The sequence below is a fragment of the Cynocephalus volans genome, chromosome 9 (genome assembly GCF_027409185.1).
Source record: "Cynocephalus volans isolate mCynVol1 chromosome 9, mCynVol1.pri, whole genome shotgun sequence".
In the NCBI taxonomy this organism is placed as follows: Eukaryota; Metazoa; Chordata; class Mammalia; order Dermoptera; family Cynocephalidae; genus Cynocephalus; species Cynocephalus volans.
In genome coordinates this window covers 67,498,995-67,522,053 of record NC_084468.1, presented here as the reverse complement: position 1 = coordinate 67,522,053, position 23,059 = coordinate 67,498,995, and the positions used below count along the sequence as shown (strand labels likewise).

The following is a 23,059-nucleotide window of genomic DNA, read 5'->3' as shown; positions in this document are numbered from 1 at the left end:
TCACAATAACAGTAAAAATTCAAATTTTCCTGGCTCTTGCTTTCACGTGGGAATGCAGGACTTCCAGCTCCTTGAGAACTTCCTCCCCACCCCCAACCTCCCGCCACTTCAGGCATCCCTAAAACTCAAGATGTGTCTCACAGGTGTTCGCAATAGGGTGCTGCCATTTGTCCAGTATCTCTTACCTGGCAGTCCAGGTCCCCATCCTGCCACCTTAGAGGTCTCCTACTGGATGCCACTGTTGATCCCCCACCTGTCACCAGGTGCTCATGTCTCACTAGGTGCCTCACCAGGTGTCCTTCTTCCACCAGGCATGCTGCTGAAGACTTCTGTCAAACACCATGACTAAAGAACCAGAGCCCTCAAAGTGCCACAGTTTCATGGTCATCTGTGGGGAAATGTACCCTCTCACCTTTGTGTTACCATCTGTCAGAGATGCCCAAAGCAGTGTTGCTCCTGCTTCCATTGTCTTACAGACCAGAAGAGCTCTTTCCATTTTCTTTTTTCTTTATTTGACTTACAATCTTCTTTGTCACTCTAGGATCCAGAAATAGATTGTTGCTTTATTTGTCTTTTTATATCTGTCCATGAATTTCATAAGTGGGTTTTTTTTAAGTGCCTGGTGTTAGAGTGCTTAATTTAAAAGTTAAACCACGTGAATGGACTAGGGAGAATGGAAATGGGCTATAAATTATTGAAATCAATCCAGAAAGCTTCATGGGTACATTGCTGAATCAACGCAGCTCCCATTTTTAGTTCTTCAATCTAGTGTCCCATCATTGCCATAATTCAGCTACTTTCTTTGTCTGCAATAATCTCTATGCATCTTTCTACTTCTAATACCAAGCTATGGATTTTTTTCCCATACCTCAAGATCAAGTTCCCAAGAAAGAAACTGATTGGTCAAACTAATTACCATTGCACTTGTATGGAAATTTGTGTTAGGAAATCTCATGGGCTACTGATCCACCTGTGAGTCAGTGCTGGCCATAAAGCAGGGTCATGTGGTACCAGAAAGAATACATGCAGAAAAAACTTACCAACAGGGAGTGGCACAGAGGGGTGGCAGACAGGCATTCTCAGGCATGATCTTTTTCCGCTAGGAAATGAGAATTCCTGTAAACAATAACCTCAGCAGAGATAATTCAGTGGGCACACAGTAAGTTTTCAAATATTATTTTTAGCTCCATAGCTTACAGAATAAGTCTCATTTTCTTTATATGGTGTATCAGTCCATTTAGGACATATCTCTATCATTCTAGTTTTATCTATTAATTTATTTTTCTTTGAACTCTAATAATAGCTAACAGTTGTTGGCTGCTAACAATATGCCTGGCACTTTCCTGAGAGTGTCACATGGATTTACTCATTTAATCTTCACAACACAAAGTACTGTTATTATCCCTATTTTACCAATAATGAAAATTGAGGCACAGAGAGGTTAAGTAAGTTGCACAAAGACACACAGCTAGTAAATGATTAAACAGGAACCCAAACTCAGGTAGTATGGTTTCAAAGCCCAAAATCTTAATCACTAAGTCATATGGCCTCTCAAAAATCCACTGATAATACTAATATAATAATAATAATAGGTATTTTTGAGTGGATATTATATACTGTTAGGGCTGAGAACACAATACCTCAAAGTATGGTACCTTGGCATGCTGAGTACTTTGAAATGAAGGAGATTGGGAGGGCCTCAGAAGCAATTTCTCTCTGTCTCCCACCTTCACTTTTTCTTCTCCCTGTTCTCACCAAGTGGGTCACAGAAATTAGAATTTCTCTCCCCTAAGGCCAGTCATAGAAGCTAAAATTTCTCTCCTCAAAGCAAGCCATAAAACCTAGAAAAGTCACTTTCTGACCTTCCCCTCCCTTTCTGTGTTAAGCATAATCATAAAGATTCTCTGGCCTACCTCATCTGAAAGCAGGTAATAAGACCCTCATTCTAGATGAGTCCTGCCCTATACCCAGAAGCCAAGAAGAATCTGAACAAACAGGCCTTGCTGGGTTTCTCCCCTCAGTTTATTACCATTAGATCATGCCCTTTTTGTCCAGTTGTGTTTCTCCACAACTATCCACTTCTTTCATCAAAGGTGGGTCTTTGGGTCTTCATTTATGAAGACTTCCCTGTCACAAAAAACTTTGTTAGATAAATTTGTTATACTCTTCTCTTGTTGGTCTTTTCATATGGAGTGTCAGCCATGAACCTCGGGATGGGTGATGAAAAGATATTTTTTTTCTCCTTTACGATGCCAAACAGTGAGCTAATCATACTACATACAGGGACTCAAAGCGATGCTTTGCCTTGTTGTCATTATGAATAAACATTTGCATCACAATTCACAGCCAGAAACAAAGCTATAGCTTTTCCTCCAAGGACTGCTGTAGCTGCACCCCACAGATTTTTTTATATGTTCTATCTTCACTATCATTCTGTTAAGAAGATTTTCTCATTTCCATTGTGATTTTTTCATCAGCCCATGAAATACTTGGTGTATTGTTTCAGTTCCGCGGGGTAATTTTTAGTTCTTTTGTTTATTTCTAATTCAATTCTATCGTGGTCAGAGAATATACTCTGAATGGTGTCGGTGTTTTGGATGTGTTGGGGCTTTCTTTATGGCTCTGTACACGCTCAAATTTAGTAAATGTATCATGTGTCCCAGGTTTCTTCTATTTCCAGCTACTCCTGAAGACTGACCTTAGCTTAGAAAACCTGAAGGTCCCTTCTTACACCGTGTGTGATTCCAAGCATAAACTAACCGCTGAAGAGTCAGCTTTATTTTTCTTCCTGTTAACTCTTTTCCTCTTCATTTTTCAAAATGCAGCAACTATTGCTTCTAATCCAAAACAGAAAAAGAAAAAAAACCGCACCGGAATTCGCCTGGGCCGTTGCGCGAATCCCGCTATTCGCACCGGCGACTGGACACCGCAAGCGCCGTCGCAGCCGCCGCCCGGGCCACGCCCACAGGCCCCTCTCGCTCTCCACGCCGTCTGCGCCGTCCAGCCGGTCTCCCGCCAGGGCCGAGGGGCGGGGCCGAGGCGGCGCGCTGACGTCAGAGAGGGCTGCGTCGCCTCCGCGCCGTCGCGGCGCTCACGGCCGCCGCTCAGTACGCGGAGCCGGGCCTGGCAGCGGTGGGCTCGTAGGACCTAGTGCCGTGTCTGCCGGCTCCGGGGTGGGGGCTCCAGCGGCGAAGCCCCCTCCCCGGGGAGGCGGGGCCTGGGCGAGCTTCCGAGGTGGGAGCGGCGGCGGCCGGGAACGATGCATCAGAAGCTGCTGAAGAGCGCGCATTACATCGAGCTGGGCAGCTACCAGTACTGGCCGGTGCTGGTGCCCCGCGGCATCCGCCTCTACACCTACGAGCAGATCCCGGTGTCCCTCAAGGACAACCCGTACATCACCGACGGCTACCGGGCCTACCTGCCCTCCAGGCTGTGTATCAAAAGGTACAGTCTGGCCCCTCCGCCCGGCGCGCCCCTCCTCTCACCTGCACTCTTTTTGTCTGGTTTCGCTGCTGCTTCTCCGCTTTTCTCCGTGCCCAGCGTTTCGTCGCATCCCCATCTTCTCATCTCTTTCATCCCCTTCTGCCGCTTCTCCTCTCTGTTAGCTCTCCTCCAACCCCGCCGGAGTTCTGATCCACGGAATTATAAATATAGTAACAGTGATCATAATTACCAACTCTCCTGTGGAGCTTTGCTGTTTACAAAGCGCTTTTACATCCTTTATTCTATTTGGTGCTCATTGGGGTATATGTTGGAATCGATCCCACTCTCAATGGCCGAGCCATATTTGCCCTATGTATACCTAAGCTTTGTTTCTTTTTAGCCCTGTGGGAATTCAAATGTTTTGGGCCAGATATAGGCAGGCTTAATAGAAAACAAGTTCACATGGCCATACATATATTTATATAAACCCCTGATTCATTCATTTAGCAAATGCTTATGGAGCCCCTGCTAGGTGCTAGGCACTGTTATCAGACAGCAGAAGTGGCCCTTGTTCTGATGAAGCTACTAAGGTTTAGCCTGGGTGACGGACTTTAAAGAGATAATTACACCATTATATAATAACTAGTGTGGAAAATGCTGTGTAAGAAAAGCACTGTAGCAAAAAGCCTGTAACGGAGCACCCAGCCTCTACTGGAGCACAACAGAAGCGTCTCTAAGAAAGGAATTTCTTTATCATTCTATATCTTTAAAACCAGAGTCCCTTGAAAGCCTATGTTTAAAAAAACAAAACTGAAAAATTTCTGTTTTAGTACCTAGAATAGCTTTCTGTCAAAATTCACTGTATGTACTAAAATACAGGACCCTGCTTTAGGAGAATTAAAGTACAAGTGTTGGTTAGCTCCAGGTCATTGTAATGGCAAACCCCAGTGCTGGAATGTGGGCTGTTGAATTGCTCAAGCAGCAATTACAGTCTGGTTCTTCATCTTCTCTCCAGCCTGGTCTTTCCCTATCCTTTTTTCCCTTTGTCCTGTTTCTGTGACTCACGGTCATAAGGTGACATCACTGTCCATCTCTACTTGGCTTGAATAGATGGCCTACAAGACTTCACAATTTGAATCCTAACTACTGTTTTCCTCCCTGATGCCTCCTGTGCATGAGAAATTACAAGGCATGAGTAATTATGCAAGAAATCAGAGCTGGCCCTGCTGTGGATGTGGTGTTCCACAAGGGTAGGATGGGAATTGCCTTAAATATTTTATACCCACCTAGCAGTTGTCCTCTGCATTCACTTGTTAGGGGCCGAAGCTCAGTGGGAAATGAAGTACGGAACATTGGATCTTGAGCTGTTGAGTCAAAAAGACTAGCTTATCCAAATATACCACTTAACAACTGTGGGACCTTGAATAAAAGTTAACCTCTCTGAGCCTTATTTTCCCCCTTTGTAAAAATGAGAGTAGCCGCAATATCTGCTTCAGAAGGTAATAAGGATTAAATGAGATTAAGTGTGTAAAATGCAAAACAGGGCCTAATAAGCACTTGATAAATGGAGGCTGTTATCATCAGTTATTTAGAAGATGAACAGATGATGAGGATGGATATGATTATTGATTTTGAAGCTGAATAGAGTATGGAGTGCCTGACTTTTCAAACAATAAGAGTAGATCCTCTATTGGGGATATTCTTCCAAGTGCTTTTCCCACCAGGTGATCTTTTCTAGGTTCAGCTTTTGTCCTCTCTTCTTTTAGCTTTCAAGAGTGACCAGGACAGATTTTGGATATGAGAGGAGGTTTTGCATGTCATAACATTTCTAACAATACTCTGTTCATTGGAAGGAACATGGAAAGATTGTGCCTCTCAGTTCAGTTAATCAGGTTATACTAGATTTCACAAAATGAAAAGTTCTGAGGCAACAGGCAGGGCCTAGTATTGATTGGCAAAACAGTTATGTAGTTAGATGTTTTCCAGCACATTCCTGTATCCCTTCCCCCAATTATAAGTGGTCTTTATACTTGATGCTTGTACAGGATAAAGCCTGAAATTTGTGATACAAGATTTACTTTATTCTTGTGATTGTTTGATAGTTTGAGACCTTGCTATGTTTATTATTTGTAAAAATGGGAAAGTGAGAACCATGGTGATGCACTGCTGCAAATTCAGTAGGTTAGAGTTACACGGTAATGCTTACTAATAAGGATTTCTGAATCAGCGAAGGTCAAAGACCTTAGTTTAAACAAAAAGATTAGATATTGCAAGAGAAATGCAAGAATATTTTAATCTTTAGTTGCGATGTCACCGTTGGATAATCAGATGAGTTCTATCCACATCTGGAGAACCATTTCACAAAATTAAGGAAGGAGCTAGCAGAAAGTTGCAGCAGCATCTAATCCAGCTCTTTTGTAGATGAAGAAACAGAAGCCTAGAGAGGTTAAGTGACTTGCTCAAGATGCCAAAGCTAATTTGTGGCCAGGGGGAGGAGAGGGGACAATGAGCCTCTTGATGTATACTCTCCACCCACTTGTGCTACCAAGACCAGTTAGGGCATTTTGAAAGAGGGCAAGTAGAACCAGTATTAAAAATAACCTCCCATTGTTCCTAAAAAGGATAAACTCATGCCACCTGGAAATTAGTTTGGTTTCAAAATATCTACAGCAAAGTTGTTCCAGCATGCCTACTCAAAGAACCTTTCCAGCAGATCAATTTGTATTTTTCCTGCTTCTCTTAAGTCCATTTAACTTTGTATTTATATTCAATGAGTACTTAAAAAGGTAAAGTCTGCACCTAACCTTGAACTGAGCAGGTTTTCAGATACCTATTATTGACATCAAAGTGTGCTAGCTAGCATTCAGTTTTCATCTGCACATTCATTTCTGTAGACATTTAACAACTAATCTGAGCAGGGGACTGTGCTTGGAACAGTGTTGTCATAAAGATAAATGGTGCTGTCCATGAGGGAGTTGATAGGCTAGAGAATAAGATGGAATTTATACGTAAATAACTCTAATGCAAGGCAGGAAATACTAAGTATGGTAATAGAGGTGAGCACCAAAAAAGCTCTTAAGATCCCAGGATTGGTGGAGATGTGGAAGAACTTAAAGAAAGACTAAGTTAAATAAAACATCAAATTTAGAAAGATACAAATGGGGTTAAGGGCTTGAAGTGGCAAATATTAGGTTACTCCCCAAAATTGTTCCTAACCCTTCAATGCTTGACAGTAAGTGATCCAGTATGAATCTGAGCTTCATGTTTGTTTACTTTCCAGTTTGTTTATTTTATCCAATGAGACGGTAAACATCTGGAGTCATTTGCTAGGTTTCTTTCTCTTCTTCACCCTGGGAATATATGACATGACATCTGTGTTACCTTCGGCAAGTGCGTCCAGAGAAGATTTTGTAATTTGTTCTATTTGTCTTTTCTGCTTCCAGGTAAGTCATTTCACAAACACCGTTACTGGTAAAGAGAACTTTCTCCAGACAGGGTTGAGCAGGTGATCTAACTTCGGACCCACCACTTGCTTTAAAGAGTCCCCAAAATGGCATATAAGTTAGCTTATTCCCTTTCATAACATAAGCACCAAAATGTCTATAATTATGAGAGTATATTTACCTGCTATTAATGAGAGTATATTTGAAATGCAATAAATATCAAAGATTGAGCAAATTTGTTTCTTTCCTCTTCTCTACTTTTTTAGGCATCTTTGCTTTAAGATTAGTACTAGTATGAGGATACGATCTCTGGTTATATACTCTATTATCTGGCTGAAGTAGAACACTAGTGTCTACTTAAAACTTGTTTGGGAAGATTTCTCATCTTTTTTCCTGTTTATATCTGTGATTTTTGTATTTGTTATTTCCATACTGTATTTTACTGTGTTGTTTTGCTGGTATTCATCTTTTGTTCTGTTGCTGTAATGTTAACTTCCTTTGATCTTTTTACAGTTGTCTGATTCCAAATACTTTCAGTTTCTGTTCCTCTCTACCTCTTGTATCTGTTAGCTCCATAGCACTTACATTTTTCTTCAAGGATCTGTAAAAGTGCCTTTAAAAGTTACATTTAATAGTTTTCAAACAGATCATTTTAAAGCAGAAAATAAATGTGGGCCATAATCCTGTTGAGATTTTAAAATGTTCAAAAAAAAATGCACAGTATAGAAAAACAAAAACTAAAAGAAAAAGCTGTCGTCTCCCTTCCTCCTAACAGACACAGACCAGTATTTCCTGCAATTAACCCATTGTTGCCCAGTTTGAGAGGTGGTCCCACAAATCAAGTGCACAGGTGTTGCTTTTATTGCGTATCATTTATTTTATACTTTTGTCATTTTACTCAATTTAAAACTTTGGACCTAAATGACTAAGAAACACATCAGAAACATCTCTCTTCCTCTTTTTTTCTAATTCCAATTTCTGGAATAATATTTTAAATTTCTTTGAGTGCAAGAAAACTCTGGATTTTTGTGTCATCAGAATAAAAATGTATAATATTTTTTTAAATTATACTCTTTCTGAGGTTTAATTTTTATCCTGGTTAGAGCAAAATATCTCTTAGAATCTACCTCTAGTTTTATAATGGAAATGAGCCAACTACTTTAGAGTTAAATTTTTAGATACATCTTATCATGGACTGAGATATTCTTAGTAATTATCATCAATAAATAAAAACTGGTTTATACTCAGCTATTAGCTCTATGGATATTTTCCATTTTGAGAATTCCCCATGTTTTTCTCTACCCCTAAGCTTGCCCTTTAGCCCGTCACCACCTGCCACAGCTGATGTTAATTCAGAAAATACATATTAATTTCCATATTGGCCTAAGAAAACAATTTATTGTAAAACTAAAAGGATTAAATAATTACAATAACTGCCAGTGAAAAAACATACCCAAAGTATTACAGTGACTTGCTCAGAATTATTCAGCAGGATAGTAAAATCTTGTTCTCCTAACTGCTAGTGTAATGATTTTTCTGTTACATGCTATACAACTTGGTAAAGACAAATGAGCACATCTTCCCTACTTAAAAAGACCACTCTTTTCTTTTTATTTTTATGAAATTATAGCTTGTTTACCTGAATTTTCCAAATTCTGAGAGTCAGTGGGCAGTAAACCATAAATATATTTATTAATATTGATTTACATTTAATTTTTAAAAGACATATCATTTTTTGTCACTCCTACCCACTCTTTATGCTCAGGGAGTGGTTCTGATGGCTTTATAAGCAGAGCAAGTGAGGTTACTTCTCTTGCTCATGCCATTCTTGCCATGTGATACCGTGGTTGCTATAGGACCCTGTAGAGAGTTTCCACCCAGAAGAGGGTCCTCACCAGATGTGCCCCGGGACTGTGGACTTCCCAGCCTCCAAAAGAACTGTTTTTCTTTATAAATTACCCATTTTCAGGTATTCTGTTGTAAGTGACAGAAAACATACTAGTACATCTCCTGTATCATCCCTTCTAGTCCACACCTCTATAAGGGTGAACTTAAAATCTTCAGTAGTATTATACCTAGGCCATAATATTGAAGTTCAAACCTCTTAATGTCATAATCATGTCATGAAGAAGGCCACATGACTTTCTTTAATGGTTCTGTATTTTTCAAAATGCTTCTTTTCCTTGTGGATGCCCTCCCCTGCCGCCACCGCCATAAACATGTGCATACCTTTTTTATGTCCTTGATAAATGCCAGCTCAACCTTTTAAGATCCAGCTCAGGTGACAGTCCTTCTGTGACACTTTTTCTCCCACCCCACAAATGCACACATACACCCACAGAGCCCGTACCCTCCCTCCTCGATTTTCTAATTATGCTTTGCACAGACTTTTCCTGCAGGACTTCTTACAGCACTATTTATTCACTTGTTTCTGAAAAATCTCTTTGAGAGTAGAAGTTTCATCTTTCTGTTCCCCTCCAATATATGACACATAGCAGGTGTTTGATGTCTGGAGGGACTTCTTCCATAGAAGCCCTATTATGAATCATCAGAGTAGCTGATTGAATCAGGTTAGCTTTGCTCTCAATTTGGCAACCATGTGAAGTTAGTAAATCACAATTATTTCTTCTTGGAGACAATAAAGCAGTGTTTACCTTGGAACTTAAAAGTAAACTGTACAGTGAATCTCAGGCAGACATGAAAAGTCTTAAGTGAAAAAAGCAAATTCTGTATCAGAATGTATAGTGTAATTCTATTTCGTTAATTTTTTGAAAATGCATATATTATTTCTGCATGTGTGTGTAGTTTTCTATATCACAGGTGTTTGATATACCTATTGAAAATACCTGGAAGGACACATATCAGTGGCTTCCTCTGGGGAATAGATTGAGTGGGAGGGGCTTCTATTTTTTATATCATACAATACTATGTTCTTTGATTTATTATAAAATAGCTATCATTTTACATTTCTTTCTTTATGACTGCTATCCTCATTTTACCCATGAGGGAATTAAGGCTTAGAGAAATGGCATGGCTTGCCCTCCTGTAAGGCACTGAGCTAGAATCCAAGCCCAAGTGTGTTTAACTTGAAAGCCTATGCTCGTAACCACTTCCCTAAACATCATGCATGAGTTGCTTTAATTTCTGTTTTACTTTGTTAAGATTTGTTTTTATTTTCCATAGGTCTGTATGCTTTGCTCTGTGGGCTATCATCTTTTTTCCTGCCATCGGTCAGAAAAAACCTGTCGAAGATGGATGGCATTAGATTATGCAGGAATTTCTATTGGAATACTGGGGTGTTATGTCTCGGGGGTATTTTATGCATTTTATTGTAATAATGTAAGTAGCTTAAAACATTTTACATTCTACCTTTCATATATAGATCTTAGGTTTTCTTGCCATGGTTCCTTTGAATTTTTGAATAAGTACATAATGAATTTGCAGAATAAAGAGAAGAGTCTTATGTAGGCATAAACTTTTTCAAGAGGACCCTGTGATCTCTAACATCTATTATCAGTTCCATACTTATTTTGCTAATTTTCCATTTATATATATATATATAAAGTTATTTCTAAAACTTAATGTAGACATTGAATTATTAATGTTTTCACTAAATCCATATGGCTACATGGTTCCTCAAATATGCACATTACATATCTTTTATTTTTGTGTTTTTGGAATTGAAGTTAAACAAAGTTGGCTATGGCTTTCCATTTTCCATCTTATCCTTTACTCCTCTCAGTGAAAAAAATAAAAGAAGGTTTATCTTTTAGTGCATTGACCCATATTCTTCTATAAGAAATATGTTTTCCTTTTCTCAGTCTTATATTGGCAGGCAGACCTAGAGACACCAGATAGCTGGTTGAGTGACCTTAACAAATATAAGAGGTGTCTATTCTGAGTTCTAGATAACTCTGCCCCTGTCCCTAAGGTTACAAAAGTCAGTTTTTACCTTGTGCAACACTGTGATCAGATAATACAGTACCTGACCTAAACATGTTGGCCAACCAAATCTTATGGAATATAAATAACCCCTAACCCATCGCCTCAAATTCCAGCCAGAAAGGCAAACTGAATCTTCCCATGGGCTCAGTGCACCTCAAGCTCTCCCGTTCAGAAAGTCCCTATCCACCCTCCTCTCTTTTCCTCCTTTTCTCCTGCCATACTTTTATTTTTATTTTATTTATTTATTTATTTTTGTCCTTTCAGTTGCCTGCCTCTCAGAACCAAGACTGAGCTTCTGCCTCAGAAGCAGTATACCTACTAGTTAGTTCTAGTCTTATTCACGAGGAACAGAGCCTGTCTTCCCCACCCCCAGCCAGTACAGTGGGTACTGTAAGCCACAGTCCCCAGCCCTCACTTATTGGGAAGATTGGCTACAGCACAGGATTCCTCTGACTTTTTTGGGATTCTTAAATAGGACCTTTGTCTCTAAACAATAACAGAGAAAACTGTCAACGTATCTAGTGTGTAAAACTAGCAAAGAGAAAAGTCATAAATTTGGTTTGAATGTTTAAGAGCATTCTTAATTGTAGTCACTTAAACATGAGCCATTTGGCCTAATTACTTTGGAACATAAACATTATACTAATAAACTAATTACTAATAACATTAGTAATACTAAAATAGTAACATTATACTATAAACTAATTACTTTGGAACATAAACATATATTCAATTAACATTGTAAATTGATTTGATATGAGTAGGAAACTCCATTTATGTCTGCTCAGCTTTCATAACATTCATTTTGCATCAAACTGTTTACATCTTTAAAAAAATTAGGGGGAACATGCTGATAACTAGGAGCTTATGAGAGCAGTCATATAATATTTGAATTGTTTTGATTATCTTATCCTATATTTCTTTAAAACTGTTTTCTGTTTACCTCTTTAGCTTAGACATCAAAATGGGTACTTTTTGTAAATCTGTTGTCAGAAAAACTAGAAGTTCAAGAACAGATTAAAAGGAAAAAACAACTGGAGCTAATACAGTCCGTGATCATATAAAGGAAAAATTGTTTTCTTCCCCCAGATTTCTAATTCTTTCCAAGTATTCGATTGCTGTAGTGGCCCTTTACCTTTTAAGCAACACAGGCTGCTTTCAAAATGAGACTGAAAAATATGTACTCTCGATCCAGGAGACGTACATTAGAGTCCATGCTTAACAAACAATCTGATATGTGATTTCAGGAAGTTTATAGCCCCACAGAAGTCCTTGAAGCCTAGGTTAAGAACTCTTATCCTTTGTGATGCTAACTTTTTTTTTTTTTTCTTTTTAAAGATGACCGGTAAGGGGATCTTAACCCCTGACTTGGTGTTGTCAGCACCACGTTCAGCCAGTGAGCAAACCGGCCAGCCCTATATAGGATCCAAACCAGCGACCTTGGTGTTATCAGCACCACACTCTCCCGAGTGAGCCACGGGCCGGCCCTTGTGATGCTAACTTTTAAGCTTCAAAAGCTTTTAAACTGCTCGTTTAGATACCTACATATCCCATAAGCCCTTCAAACTTAATATATTTTAAAGTGAACATTCTTTTATGCTCCTTATCCTCTTCTCTTGTCTCACACACACCAAACCCCTGGATCATCTTCGTTCATTTGCTTCTTCTTCTTTTTTTTTTTTTTTTGGCGGACTGGCCATATGGGGATTAAAACCTGGACCGTGGTGTTATCAGCACCAAGCTCTAACCAACTGAGCTAACCAGCCAGCCCTATTTGTTCCAGTAATGGAAACATTTACATGGCCTTTTAGGCTAGAAAACAGTTGAGCCGTCCTCTCACACATTCTGCCAAAAATGCCTCCTGAGTCCAGTGCTCACATCTTCCTTATTCAATAGGAGTCCCAGCCCCCGTTCTCTCTTTGAATAAACTACAGTATCCTAATATCTTCTTAGCTGGCTTCCTGTCACCTCTTTCTTTTCTACGGTGATGTCAGAGTTATCTTTCTAATAAGTCAACTTGGAAAATGACCATGTCATCCCATTCTTAAAGAACTCTGCTATTCCCTCTTACCAACGTGGCAAAGTTCCAAATATTTAGTCTGACAGTATGCTTGCCTTTCAGCCTCCCTTCTCAAAACATCTCTGCTGAATTGTCTGTGCCTTTTTCTTGAGAATTCCCTCTTCCCACAAAATCTTATATATTCCTCGAGACCTAGTTTAGATATCATCTCCTCTGTGAAGCATTTCTTAGCTACTGCAGGTAAAGTTGATTGATTGTTCTCTCTTCTGTAGTTCTACAACATTCCATTCGTAACTCAGTTACAGTACTTTAGATTAGATTATAATCATTAGATTATAATCATTTGTTTATAATCCCCCCCCCCCCCAGTCTATGAGCTCACCCACTGGAGAGTCCATGTCATAGTCTTCTTTGTTTCTACAGGACTTCAGCTGTGCCTGGCATATCATAGGTGCTCAGAAAGTGCTTTCATATGAATAAATGTAGTCTTTTACCAGCTCACTTTGGAATTTGGTTTTTCATCCTAAGAAATCTAACAGTTATATGGAACATGCATTTTTTTAAGAAAGGAAGTTAATCCTATTTGGAAATGAAAATACCATATAAATAGAGTTTGGAATGTGTAATGCAGAAACCAAAATTACTTTTTCTTCTCTTATTGTTAATAGCAAAATTAAAATTTGATTTCCTTTCATTCTAGTATTGGCGTCAAGTGTACTTGATCACAGTGCTTGCTATGATCCTGGCAGTGTTCTTTGCTCAGATTCATCCCAATTACCTCACACAGCAATGGCAGAGGCTCCGTTCTATCATCTTTTGTTCTGTTTCGGGATATGGAGTAATCCCTACTCTTCACTGGATTTGGCTCAACGGAGGAATTGGTGCTCCTATTGTACAGGTAGGTTGAGTGTAGTCAATATTTTTCTCTATGTTTTGCCTTTCAATTCTACTTTTGGGTAAAGTAATGTAATCAGGCCAAGTGGGTGTGTCTTTGACATTTGAGAGCATATTTGTAATTGCATATTGATGCCATAATTTTCACAGCTATGCAAATAAGCATGTCTTACAGGAGTAGAGGTAAAGTCTCTCTAATGTTTTTTTCCTGAGATGTCTTTCTGTGAAATAATATTCTTAGTTCTTTTTCTGTTACCCTTAGTGTGTAAATACGTAACTCCTTATCTGTGGAGGAGGACTCCGAAATTCCTAGCTTTGTCTACTGGACCAGTGATAATGCCAATGATAACGCCAGTATAGAAGTAGGAGAGGTTGAGTTTTTTGTGTGGAGGAGGGATTGAGAAGAGCTTATTGTTGGACCTGTTGAGTTTGAGGTATCTACAGGATGTAAAAGTAGAGGTAGGGTCTAGAATTTAGGCAAGAGTTTGACACTAGTGATGAAGATTTGAAGGTCATCATTTTATTGATAGCTGGAGCCTGGGAAGCATACTTGACCCACCATGGAAAATGTATTGAGAAATAAAAGAAGAGCTATTAGAGTTAGATATTATGGTGGAACCATTGATGTGCATTAGAAAGAACCTCAGTGAGAACTCAGTATTCTTGAGGAGAAGAAGAATTAGAAATCCTCTTAGTGATCTTTGTAAAAATGCTCTAAGTGTGCACTAGAGAGTAAACTTGACAAATTTTAACATAAGCAAATAAATATGCCAAGAAGTCTGGCAGAAATCACATACACTTGTTGCAGTGGGAACTTTGTCTAGAATGTGGGACTTTAAAAAGGCAGGTTTTGTTCAAAAGAATCAGATTTTATTAGAAGAGGAGGGACTATGAGTAGGCTTACATTCACTTGCATGAAGTTGGCAACAACATGGTGAAAGGAAGTTCTGTGATAGAGTGAATTAATTGATGTGATCTGGCAACTCTGACACGGACAAGGGTGATGCTTTCTTTATAAGATTGGGAAACTGGAAGAAAAGTAACAGTAATGATGGGATACATTAGGGATCCTGCTATCTGAAAATATTATTTTTCTGACAGTTTTGACTCCCCGAAAAAAAGTAAAGACAATAGAATGAGGAACTACTCCAGATTTTATTCTTACCAGAAATGAATAACTGGTTGTTGATACAGAAGTGACCAAAATTTTGAGATGTGGTGAAAACATCTCTTTTAAGCTTATAATGATGAAGGAAAAGAACAATACCCATTAAGTCAGTGAATTTTAGAGAAACTCAGAAAAAAATTGGAATATTCCCATGTTTAGAAATCTTAAAATAGAAATATGGCTTAGAAAGAGAGGGCAGTTCACAAAGATGGAATTCTGATGTAGTCACAGATCATTCCAATGAGTAAGCAAAGGGAAACTTTCAGGGAAATTCTTTGATAAGCTCTAATTTTAAAAAGATAGAAAGAGGGGCACAACCAAAGGTGAAAAGTTCCAAAAGGGTTAATCCTGGGAGGTGGGATGAAGTTGTGTTCTAGAATGTTTGAGAAATCTTAGGTTAATTAATCTGAAGAATATAGGATTTAGGGAGGGCCATGATAATTCTCAAATATTTGAAGTGGAAAGAGAAATCATCTGTCTTTACTTCTTAAATGGGTTCTTGGTAAATTAGGTTTATAACCATAATTAGGAACAATGTGTTTAAGTTATAGCTGGTTGATTTTCTCAGGGCCAGGAAAACCTTCCTAACAGAGCATCAGCAGTGAGATGGAGTTCTTCCTATAATACTATGTAAGAGGACCATTAATCTGGGATATTGAAGCAGATTTCTGTCTTGGGCAGAACTGCTTAGGTCTTTTCCAGCCATAAGTCCCTGGTCTTCAGTCGTGTTACTTGTTCAACTGGTAACTCCATTTCCATATGCAATCCACCTGTATACCGATATCGTAGATGGAGTTGGTCCCCCTTAGGACCTTCAGCACTATTAAAGCTCTAGCTCCTTTAGTAGCCTAACCTTTAGAGAATTCTCTATGCTTCATCCTCATGGACTGCTTCCTGCAGTATTGAGATCAAATTTTCTATTATTGGAGACTATCTGCAGAACAATTCAGATTTCAGTGTTAAATTCCACCATTAGATTTATAATAAATTGGGAATTTGGTAACAGTAGCAAGATCTTTGAAAAAACATATTTTGCTTTTCAGGACTTTGCACCCCGTGTAATTGTGATGTATATGATTGCTCTTCTTGCTTTCCTATTCTACATTTCCAAAGTTCCAGAACGGTACTTTCCAGGTAGGTATCTTTTTTATAGCAGTTTTGTAATTTCATTCTAAATACATGCTTGAGGTATGTGCTTCAGAGCATCAAAACTTAGATTTTTTTTTCACTATTATAGATTATAGAGTATTTCTTCTATTCCCAAATGTTATCCAAAACTTTAACTTTCAAAGGGTTTTCACAAACTTTCCCTTTCATCCTCACAATATGAGTTGAGTCTAGTAGGTGTGGTTAACAACATCTCATGCGCCAAAGTTGGCGTTAGACTCTTGAGAGTCTTCTGCCTCCCAGCCACTGTTATTTTTAAAAGTCAAGCATTAATTATCAACTACTGTTTACTTATTTATATACCAACTGGTTATTAGAGAGTAATATATATGTGCAGAAATATATAAAGCAAGAAATAAAGGAAGAAAAGAGAGGGACAGTAAGAGAAAGGGTGATGAAAAGAAGCTAGGTTTAGGAACATCCTATAATATGTACATCATAAAGTTCTATAAAATAAATAACACAAATCTGGGTTTCGGCTTCCTGGCACCCAGTGCTAAGAAGAAAATAGTAAAAGTTAAGAATCTACATGTCCCCAGTATATACAAAAACCAGTCACTCAAAGGTAGGATAGATTTCTCCTTTCTTCAGTCCAGAGAGAAGATTTTCTGATGGAAAATAACTAAGAGCGAAGTGAAAAGCATTCCCAAAAACATGTATTTGTTGGGAGGTTGAGCTCTGGAGTTAGACTGGTTGGGTTCAAATCCCACATTGTCCATTTACTAGCTGCATGAACTAAAGTTACTTAAGCTCTCTCAGCTCCAGTTTGCTCATCTGAATCATGAAGATAATGCTTTTTCTCCTGATGTTATTGTGAGGATTACATGAGAAAATGCATGTAAAATACTTAGCACAGTTCCTAGCAAGTAGTAAGCACTCAATAAATGTTAGCAATTATGATGATGATGATGATGTTTCTCAACCCCAGTCTTGTAAGTGAAATAGGTGGTTTAGTAAGGGACAGAATGATACAAATCCAGGTAAGCTTTGGCTTGATTCAAGAATAACATTTAGAGTATGTAAAACAGTGATTTTTCAGTTTGGAGATCCAGAAGTTGGGGGGCAGTTTAAATCCAAACTGTAAACTGTTCCCCCCTTCTTTCTGGGTGAAAAGTCACTTCCACAATGAATTCGAGATGGGATGGTACCTCTCTCAGGTGTGTTAGGGAAGAAGAAAGTATAACAAACCCTGGTTCAGAGAATGAATACACCATAGATCCTCAGGCATTCCTCTGTGCACTTAGTTTTTCACCATTGAGCTTTAAATAAGAATGGGAATACAAAGAAGAACCTGAGTGTAAACATTAGGATTTGGGAACATAACAAGGACATGCCCCTGAATTGAAGACAACCCATATTCCAGGCAGGACCGGAATTTTCCTCAGAAAACAATTCTGGTAAAATACATTTTTGTATCACTTTATTAGTAATTCTTTTAAAAATTCTGTTTCTTCTTCATCAGACAAGTAGAAAATTGAACCAGGAAAATTCTCTCTGCTATGTGATTATGACCATAGTATTTTGAGGCCTTCAGATATTCAGATCAGGAGTTACCATGTGTCTAATATAGGACACCTATAAAAGATCAAATGTTACATAACTTTCCTTCAAGATAAACGACATAAAATGTGCCCCATGTAGTCGAAGGTATGGTTGAGTGCAGGCACAGGAGAGCAGTGTAAATACAGAGACTGTAAAATATGAAGTCTTTACAGTTAAAAGTGATAAATAGTCTCAAATATTCTTGTATATATACTTTAGAAACCTCTGGCCAGTCCTCATGTGTGACCTGGCTATAAAGAGAAGCATGGGCAGTGCAAAAGATGAATACTGCTGTATTAATCTGCTTCTGTTGCTTATAAAAAAAATACACAGAACTGGGTGATTTATAAAGAAAACAAAATTTATTGCTTACAGTTTCTGAGACTAGGAAGTCCAAAGTCCAGGGAACACAGCTGGTCAAAGTCTTGGTGGTGGTGACAGTGATGGCAAGGTATCACGTTGTGAAAATGGTGGAGAGACTAACCTGCTCATTCACTCTCCTTTTAAAGCCCTCCAAACCACACCCATGACCACCATTTTTAATTCATTAACTGTGTCATGGTCCTACCATCTAATCACCTCTTCAAGTCCCCACCTTTCAATTACCGTAATAGGATTTCCCACACTCTTTGACAGCCATAGTGGGGGCCAAGTTTCTAATACATAAAACTTGGGGGACACAATTCAAGCTTCAGTGAATTTGGGGGGACATAATTCAACCCACTACAACTGGGAAATAAAAAAATTTAAACCTAAAAGTTTTTGTCCAGCTCAGGTTAAATTTTTAAAAATACATAAATACCATAATGGTATTTGGTGGGTCCAGGATCCCCCAGGTGTGCATGAATAGAACTCAGTGGATGTGTGATACTTATATTACAAGATAACCAATTTTCTTTGTAATCGTCTATATTTTGTTTTTTGAATGGGTCTGTAGGCTTCACTAGACTGTCCAAAAGTTTCATGGCACAAGAAAAGGCTAAGAACCCATACAGAAAGAATCCTGTTTACTTACACTTTAAAAGCTATGTACTGGACTGATTATTCTTGGTTTAAAAAAAAAAAAGAGAGAGAGAAGGTTACAGAATATTTACATTACATGACCATAGAAGCACCATGAGTAAAGTTATTTATGTTCAAATTATAGCTCTTTATTTTCTTATTTGTTTACTGAGAAAGATCAGGAAGCTTTCCATGTGTTAATTATTTAATCTCCTTGGAATTTAACATTTAACAAAGAAATTAAATTGTTCTCTGAAGTTGTATATGAACGGATCAACCTTAGTTAATTAACATATTACTAATTATGTTCTGTAGATTAGTCCATTAGTGAAAGAGCACAAGATTCAGGTCTGAACTTTCTCCCTGAACACCTGCTTGAAATAAAACGTGCTTCTAGCAGGTTCATATCTAACAGTGCATCAGCTTCTTGCATTTATACCTAAATCACACCATAATTTGTAACACTAGGGTTTTTTTGCCTCTCATATAATGTGGTGGTTTTTTACTTTTCATTCTACAGATATATGAGTTGGGCCATGGGAGGCAAAGGTCAAAGTCCTGAAATTAACCAAGTTAGATTTTGAAAACAAACTTGGAATAGTATTTCTAAAATTAACCTGTGTATTTAATGAATAAAACCTTAAAATTAGGCCCAAATATGAATTCATCCTTTTTAAAAAACATTTGGATCTGAATTAATCTCCAGTTAGTCTCCAGGCACTCTGAGACTATCAAAATTTTTCTGCTGCTAAGCCATACTTCTAAGGCCAGAGATAGAAAGATACTTTTCATTTAATATCAAAGTACTACAATCAATGTTATTTTCTTTCTATCTTCCATTGCAGGACAACTAAACTACCTCGGATCAAGCCACCAAATATGGCATATCCTTGCAGTAGTGATGTTATATTGGTGGCATCAGTCAACAGTGTATGTCATGCAGTACAGACATAGCAAGCCTTGTGCTGATTATGTTTCACATTTGTGAATTCAGGTATGGCCACCTGGTGAATCAGTTGTTAAGCAATATATAATGGGGACTTGTATACCCCACTATTTCTAAGGTTCCCATTAGTTTTTCCTTTTTCCTGTTGTTTAATATATCATGAGTAATGCTTTATAAAAATAGAAAAAATATACTTGAGGATTTGTAGTAATTGCTTTACAGACCCTTAAAACTACTAATTTGCTGCTTGTACAGGAAGTGAAAATTAGTTGGCAATCATAAGAAACATCTGAATAACAATGAATGTGAAACTAGTGTAGAAATAGGATTCACTTTTCTTAACACCAGCTTAATTTCCTTAGGAAGGGCTTATCTCCATTAAAAAATGGAGTCATCTTGTGTGATTACTTTAATAGAAGATATATTCAGTAAATTATCCAGTTTAAGTGCCTAATCAAAGCGAGGATTGTTACAGCCTAAGCTTTAATACAAGCTAGAATAGTGATTTTAAATAATCATTAACCTTTAAATACATGGTTTGTGGGAAACTGGCACTTAAGATATTTCCTTCAGCTATAGGTTCTTCTCTCTAGGAACACTGGAATTTTTAGTTTGCCAGAGCAAACACTTTAAACTTCCTCTCCTTTAAGTTGAGAGAGGTGTTGAGAAGAGGAACAGAACTTGCATTGTCATTTTCTATCAGATAAGAATCACGTTAGAAACATATTCCATGATTAGGCAACGAGTTCTGTGGTATAATAACCAAGTCATTAACCACCCGAGCCTTTTAATTCCATATAATAAATTCTTGTGAGTGGAATGCATTAGATTTTTGATCGCAAAATCTCAGAAGAGCTTTCACCTCTGTGAATTTGCAGTCCTAAATTTCCTGACAGAGGTTGCCAACTTTATGGGTGCTACTGTCGAGGCCATAGAATCTAGATGGCCCTGTCTTGACCCTGAAATGAAGCTGAACCTTAATAAGCCTTAGAACAAAGTCATGCAAATGCCCCGTTTGATGATGTGGCTGTTCACCTGTGCTCTAGTCCTCTGTTTATGCATGTGTTAGCATTGCATTGATAACTGAAAGTATTGATAAATGCTATCTAATATTTGGACCTGAAGCATTAAACTTGCTCTTTATTGTATATACTTAAAAAACAGATCTCATTGCCCTATCATACTTCTCATTCTTTAGTCTAAGTTACATCCCTTAAAGGAGACATTCATAAACACTTATGCTGTTTATTGGAATATAAAATATTACCCAAGTTTCTTAATGAGTTGACATGAACTGTTTTAAATACTGGTGTACAGGGTACTTCAAAAGGTTTATGGAAAAATAGAAGGTAATATGAATCTTTCCATGAAATTTTTGAAGACCCCTCATATTTCCACAATTACTCAGTATCAAAAAATGTTGATTAATGGTGAAGCTTTTGTACATCTGATATTAAGAAAGTTACTTTAATGTGCCTCAGTTTGTGCATCTGTAAAATGTTGTGTTTCTTCCCAGTGTAGTGTTCTTGGAATATACTAATATCTCAGTGAGGGGATTCTTCCTGCAGTAGGCTCAGTAAGGACACACTGATGGAGTGCTACTTTGAAAATGGCTATTTTACCTCATAAGGACACAAATTTGTTCCATATTTTAAGTCTCTCAATAGGATATATTTCTCCTAAAACATCCCTTATTGGCGTAAATGATATTATTGCTTTTAAGTAGATATTTTGTCATTTTGGCCAAATGAAATACACTAATTATAATTAAGTTAAAAATGAAAGGGAAGTCCAGTTATGTTAGAGATGGAACCATTTTTATAATAAAATCATCTCACAATAAAAAAAATATTGATCCTTAAGTTTCATTTTATTTTTTTAAATTCCTGGGTTTGTTATAGTGTATGGATTATTTAATAGTTGCCATCTGAATTAATACATAAAAAGAGCATACTGTGTTTTCTAACAACAGTTTCTTTGAATTTAAAAGGCATGTAGGTATGACTGTAGGGAAAATTATCCCATGTAAACATTTCAGTTTTTTATGAAAATGTTAAATATGGTAAGAAAGCTATCATCTCTCATTTTTATCTTTGCTGTGATGTATTTATTATAAAGTAGGGAATGAATGAATGTGGATTGCTGTCAACTATAAATACTTCTGTATGTCAGCATTTACTGACCACGTACTGTGTGCACAGCACTACTGGTAATATTTTTAAGATATTGTTAACATTAAAGAATATTTAAAAATTTCCTACAAATCTGAGCCTTGTAATAATGTATATTTAAGTTATTTTTGTTTTTACAGATTTATTAAAATATGATTAAAAGTATACTCTTCAGCTACAGTACTAAAAAAGACTTTTAATTTTACCAGTGTATAAACAATAAAAGCTCTTTACCTCCAGATTTTACACATACGTTTTTAAATTATCTATGGCTGTTTTAAATTGTCTGTAGCAATTTATAGGGTTGTCGTTAACTCATTTAGAAAGTTATCTTTCCATATACAGCCATTTTCAAATATCAAGATAATGCTTTTTTTGTTATTACACTGAGTGCAATTTAGTAAACTGCATGGCAAAAGATGTATTATATAAATAAACTGGGTTTACTAAATATATTAAGTGCTGCTTGTCATTCTTTATAATACGTAACAGCTTTAAAATCATATTTTAGAATCAGGAATGAAGAATCAGGGAATATCTGTGGCATCCCACCTGGACAGAGTATCCAATTGGAAGATTGTGATTGACTGGCATAAAGCTGTACAACTCTCCATTTGGCAGGTACCTACTAGTGATATATTTTGCCCAGTATTAAATGTCAAGGGGCAAAGCCTGCACTTCTGGATTCCTTCCAGTTACTGAGCTGAGTAGGTCCAGATCCACCTGAAGTCATCATTCCTGGTAATTCTACCCGTGCCAAAGTGTGTGGTGACTCAGCTCGGCTATTACAGGAGAGGCAGAAGTGTTATATATCCATTATCACAGTAACTGTTAATATTGAAAAGATGTATAGATGTTGAGTTCCAAGGTCCCCTGAAATTTTGTACAGTACTTCCCAAGTAGGGACATAATGATCCAAAACTGAAACAACCTTTAAGAAAACATTTTCCAAAAGGAGAGGAAAATAGCAGTAGGGGTCTCTCATGAAAAGTAACCTCCATCCTTAGAGGGCGGCAATGAACCGTCACCAAGGTTCTAGTCCTGCTCTGTAAGTCTAGGATCAAAATGCTACCTAACAATGCATCTAATCTCAATTGTGCCAACCGTCTGAACTTTCTTTTTTTAATATGTAATAAATAAACCTTCAAAGCTCATGCTGCCTTCAATATAATAACTACTGTACATGTTACCTATGATGCTTGAGCTTCCTAGGGAAAAAAGGGATTAATTACCCAAAATAAATAGCTCAAATTGCAGCAAGTTCTTTTCTAAAGAGGTTAACTCAAAGTGAATTTGAACAGTGAAGCATTGCAAACTATTTTTTTATACAACTTTTTA

The 23,059-nt window shown here is 37.5% G+C and overlaps 1 protein-coding gene across 2 annotated transcripts; it reads left to right on the top strand.

Annotated features, from left to right (window-relative positions):
• The first annotated feature begins 3,117 nt into the window (after positions 1-3,117).
• On the top strand, positions 3,118-22,310 carry PAQR3 (progestin and adipoQ receptor family member 3). 2 transcript variants are annotated; one of them, XM_063108519.1, is made up of 7 exons: positions 3,118-3,444; positions 6,704-6,866; positions 10,050-10,205; positions 13,532-13,729; positions 15,937-16,027; positions 19,450-19,598; positions 22,233-22,310. In XM_063108519.1, the coding sequence occupies exons 1-6, from the start codon at positions 3,260-3,262 to the stop codon at positions 19,590-19,592; spliced, it is 936 nt and encodes a 311-aa protein (XP_062964589.1). In that variant the 5' UTR covers positions 3,118-3,259; the 3' UTR covers positions 19,593-19,598; positions 22,233-22,310. The 2 variants fall into 2 exon arrangements, with proteins under 2 accessions (XP_062964589.1, XP_062964588.1); XM_063108518.1 differs by lacking the exon at positions 22,233-22,310 and having other exon boundaries at positions 19,450-22,137.
• The last annotated feature ends 749 nt before the right edge of the window (positions 22,311-23,059 follow it).

Coding starts and splice junctions, on each gene's coding strand:
- PAQR3 (XM_063108519.1), top strand. CDS start 3,260: ATGCATCAGAAGCTGCTGAAGAGCGCGCATTACATCGAGCTGGGCAGC. Junction 6,867..10,049: donor TTTGTCTTTTCTGCTTCCAG/GTAAGTCATTTC, acceptor TATTTTCCATAG/GTCTGTATGCTTTGCTCTGT. Junction 10,206..13,531: donor ATGCATTTTATTGTAATAAT/GTAAGTAGCTTA, acceptor CTTTCATTCTAG/TATTGGCGTCAAGTGTACTT.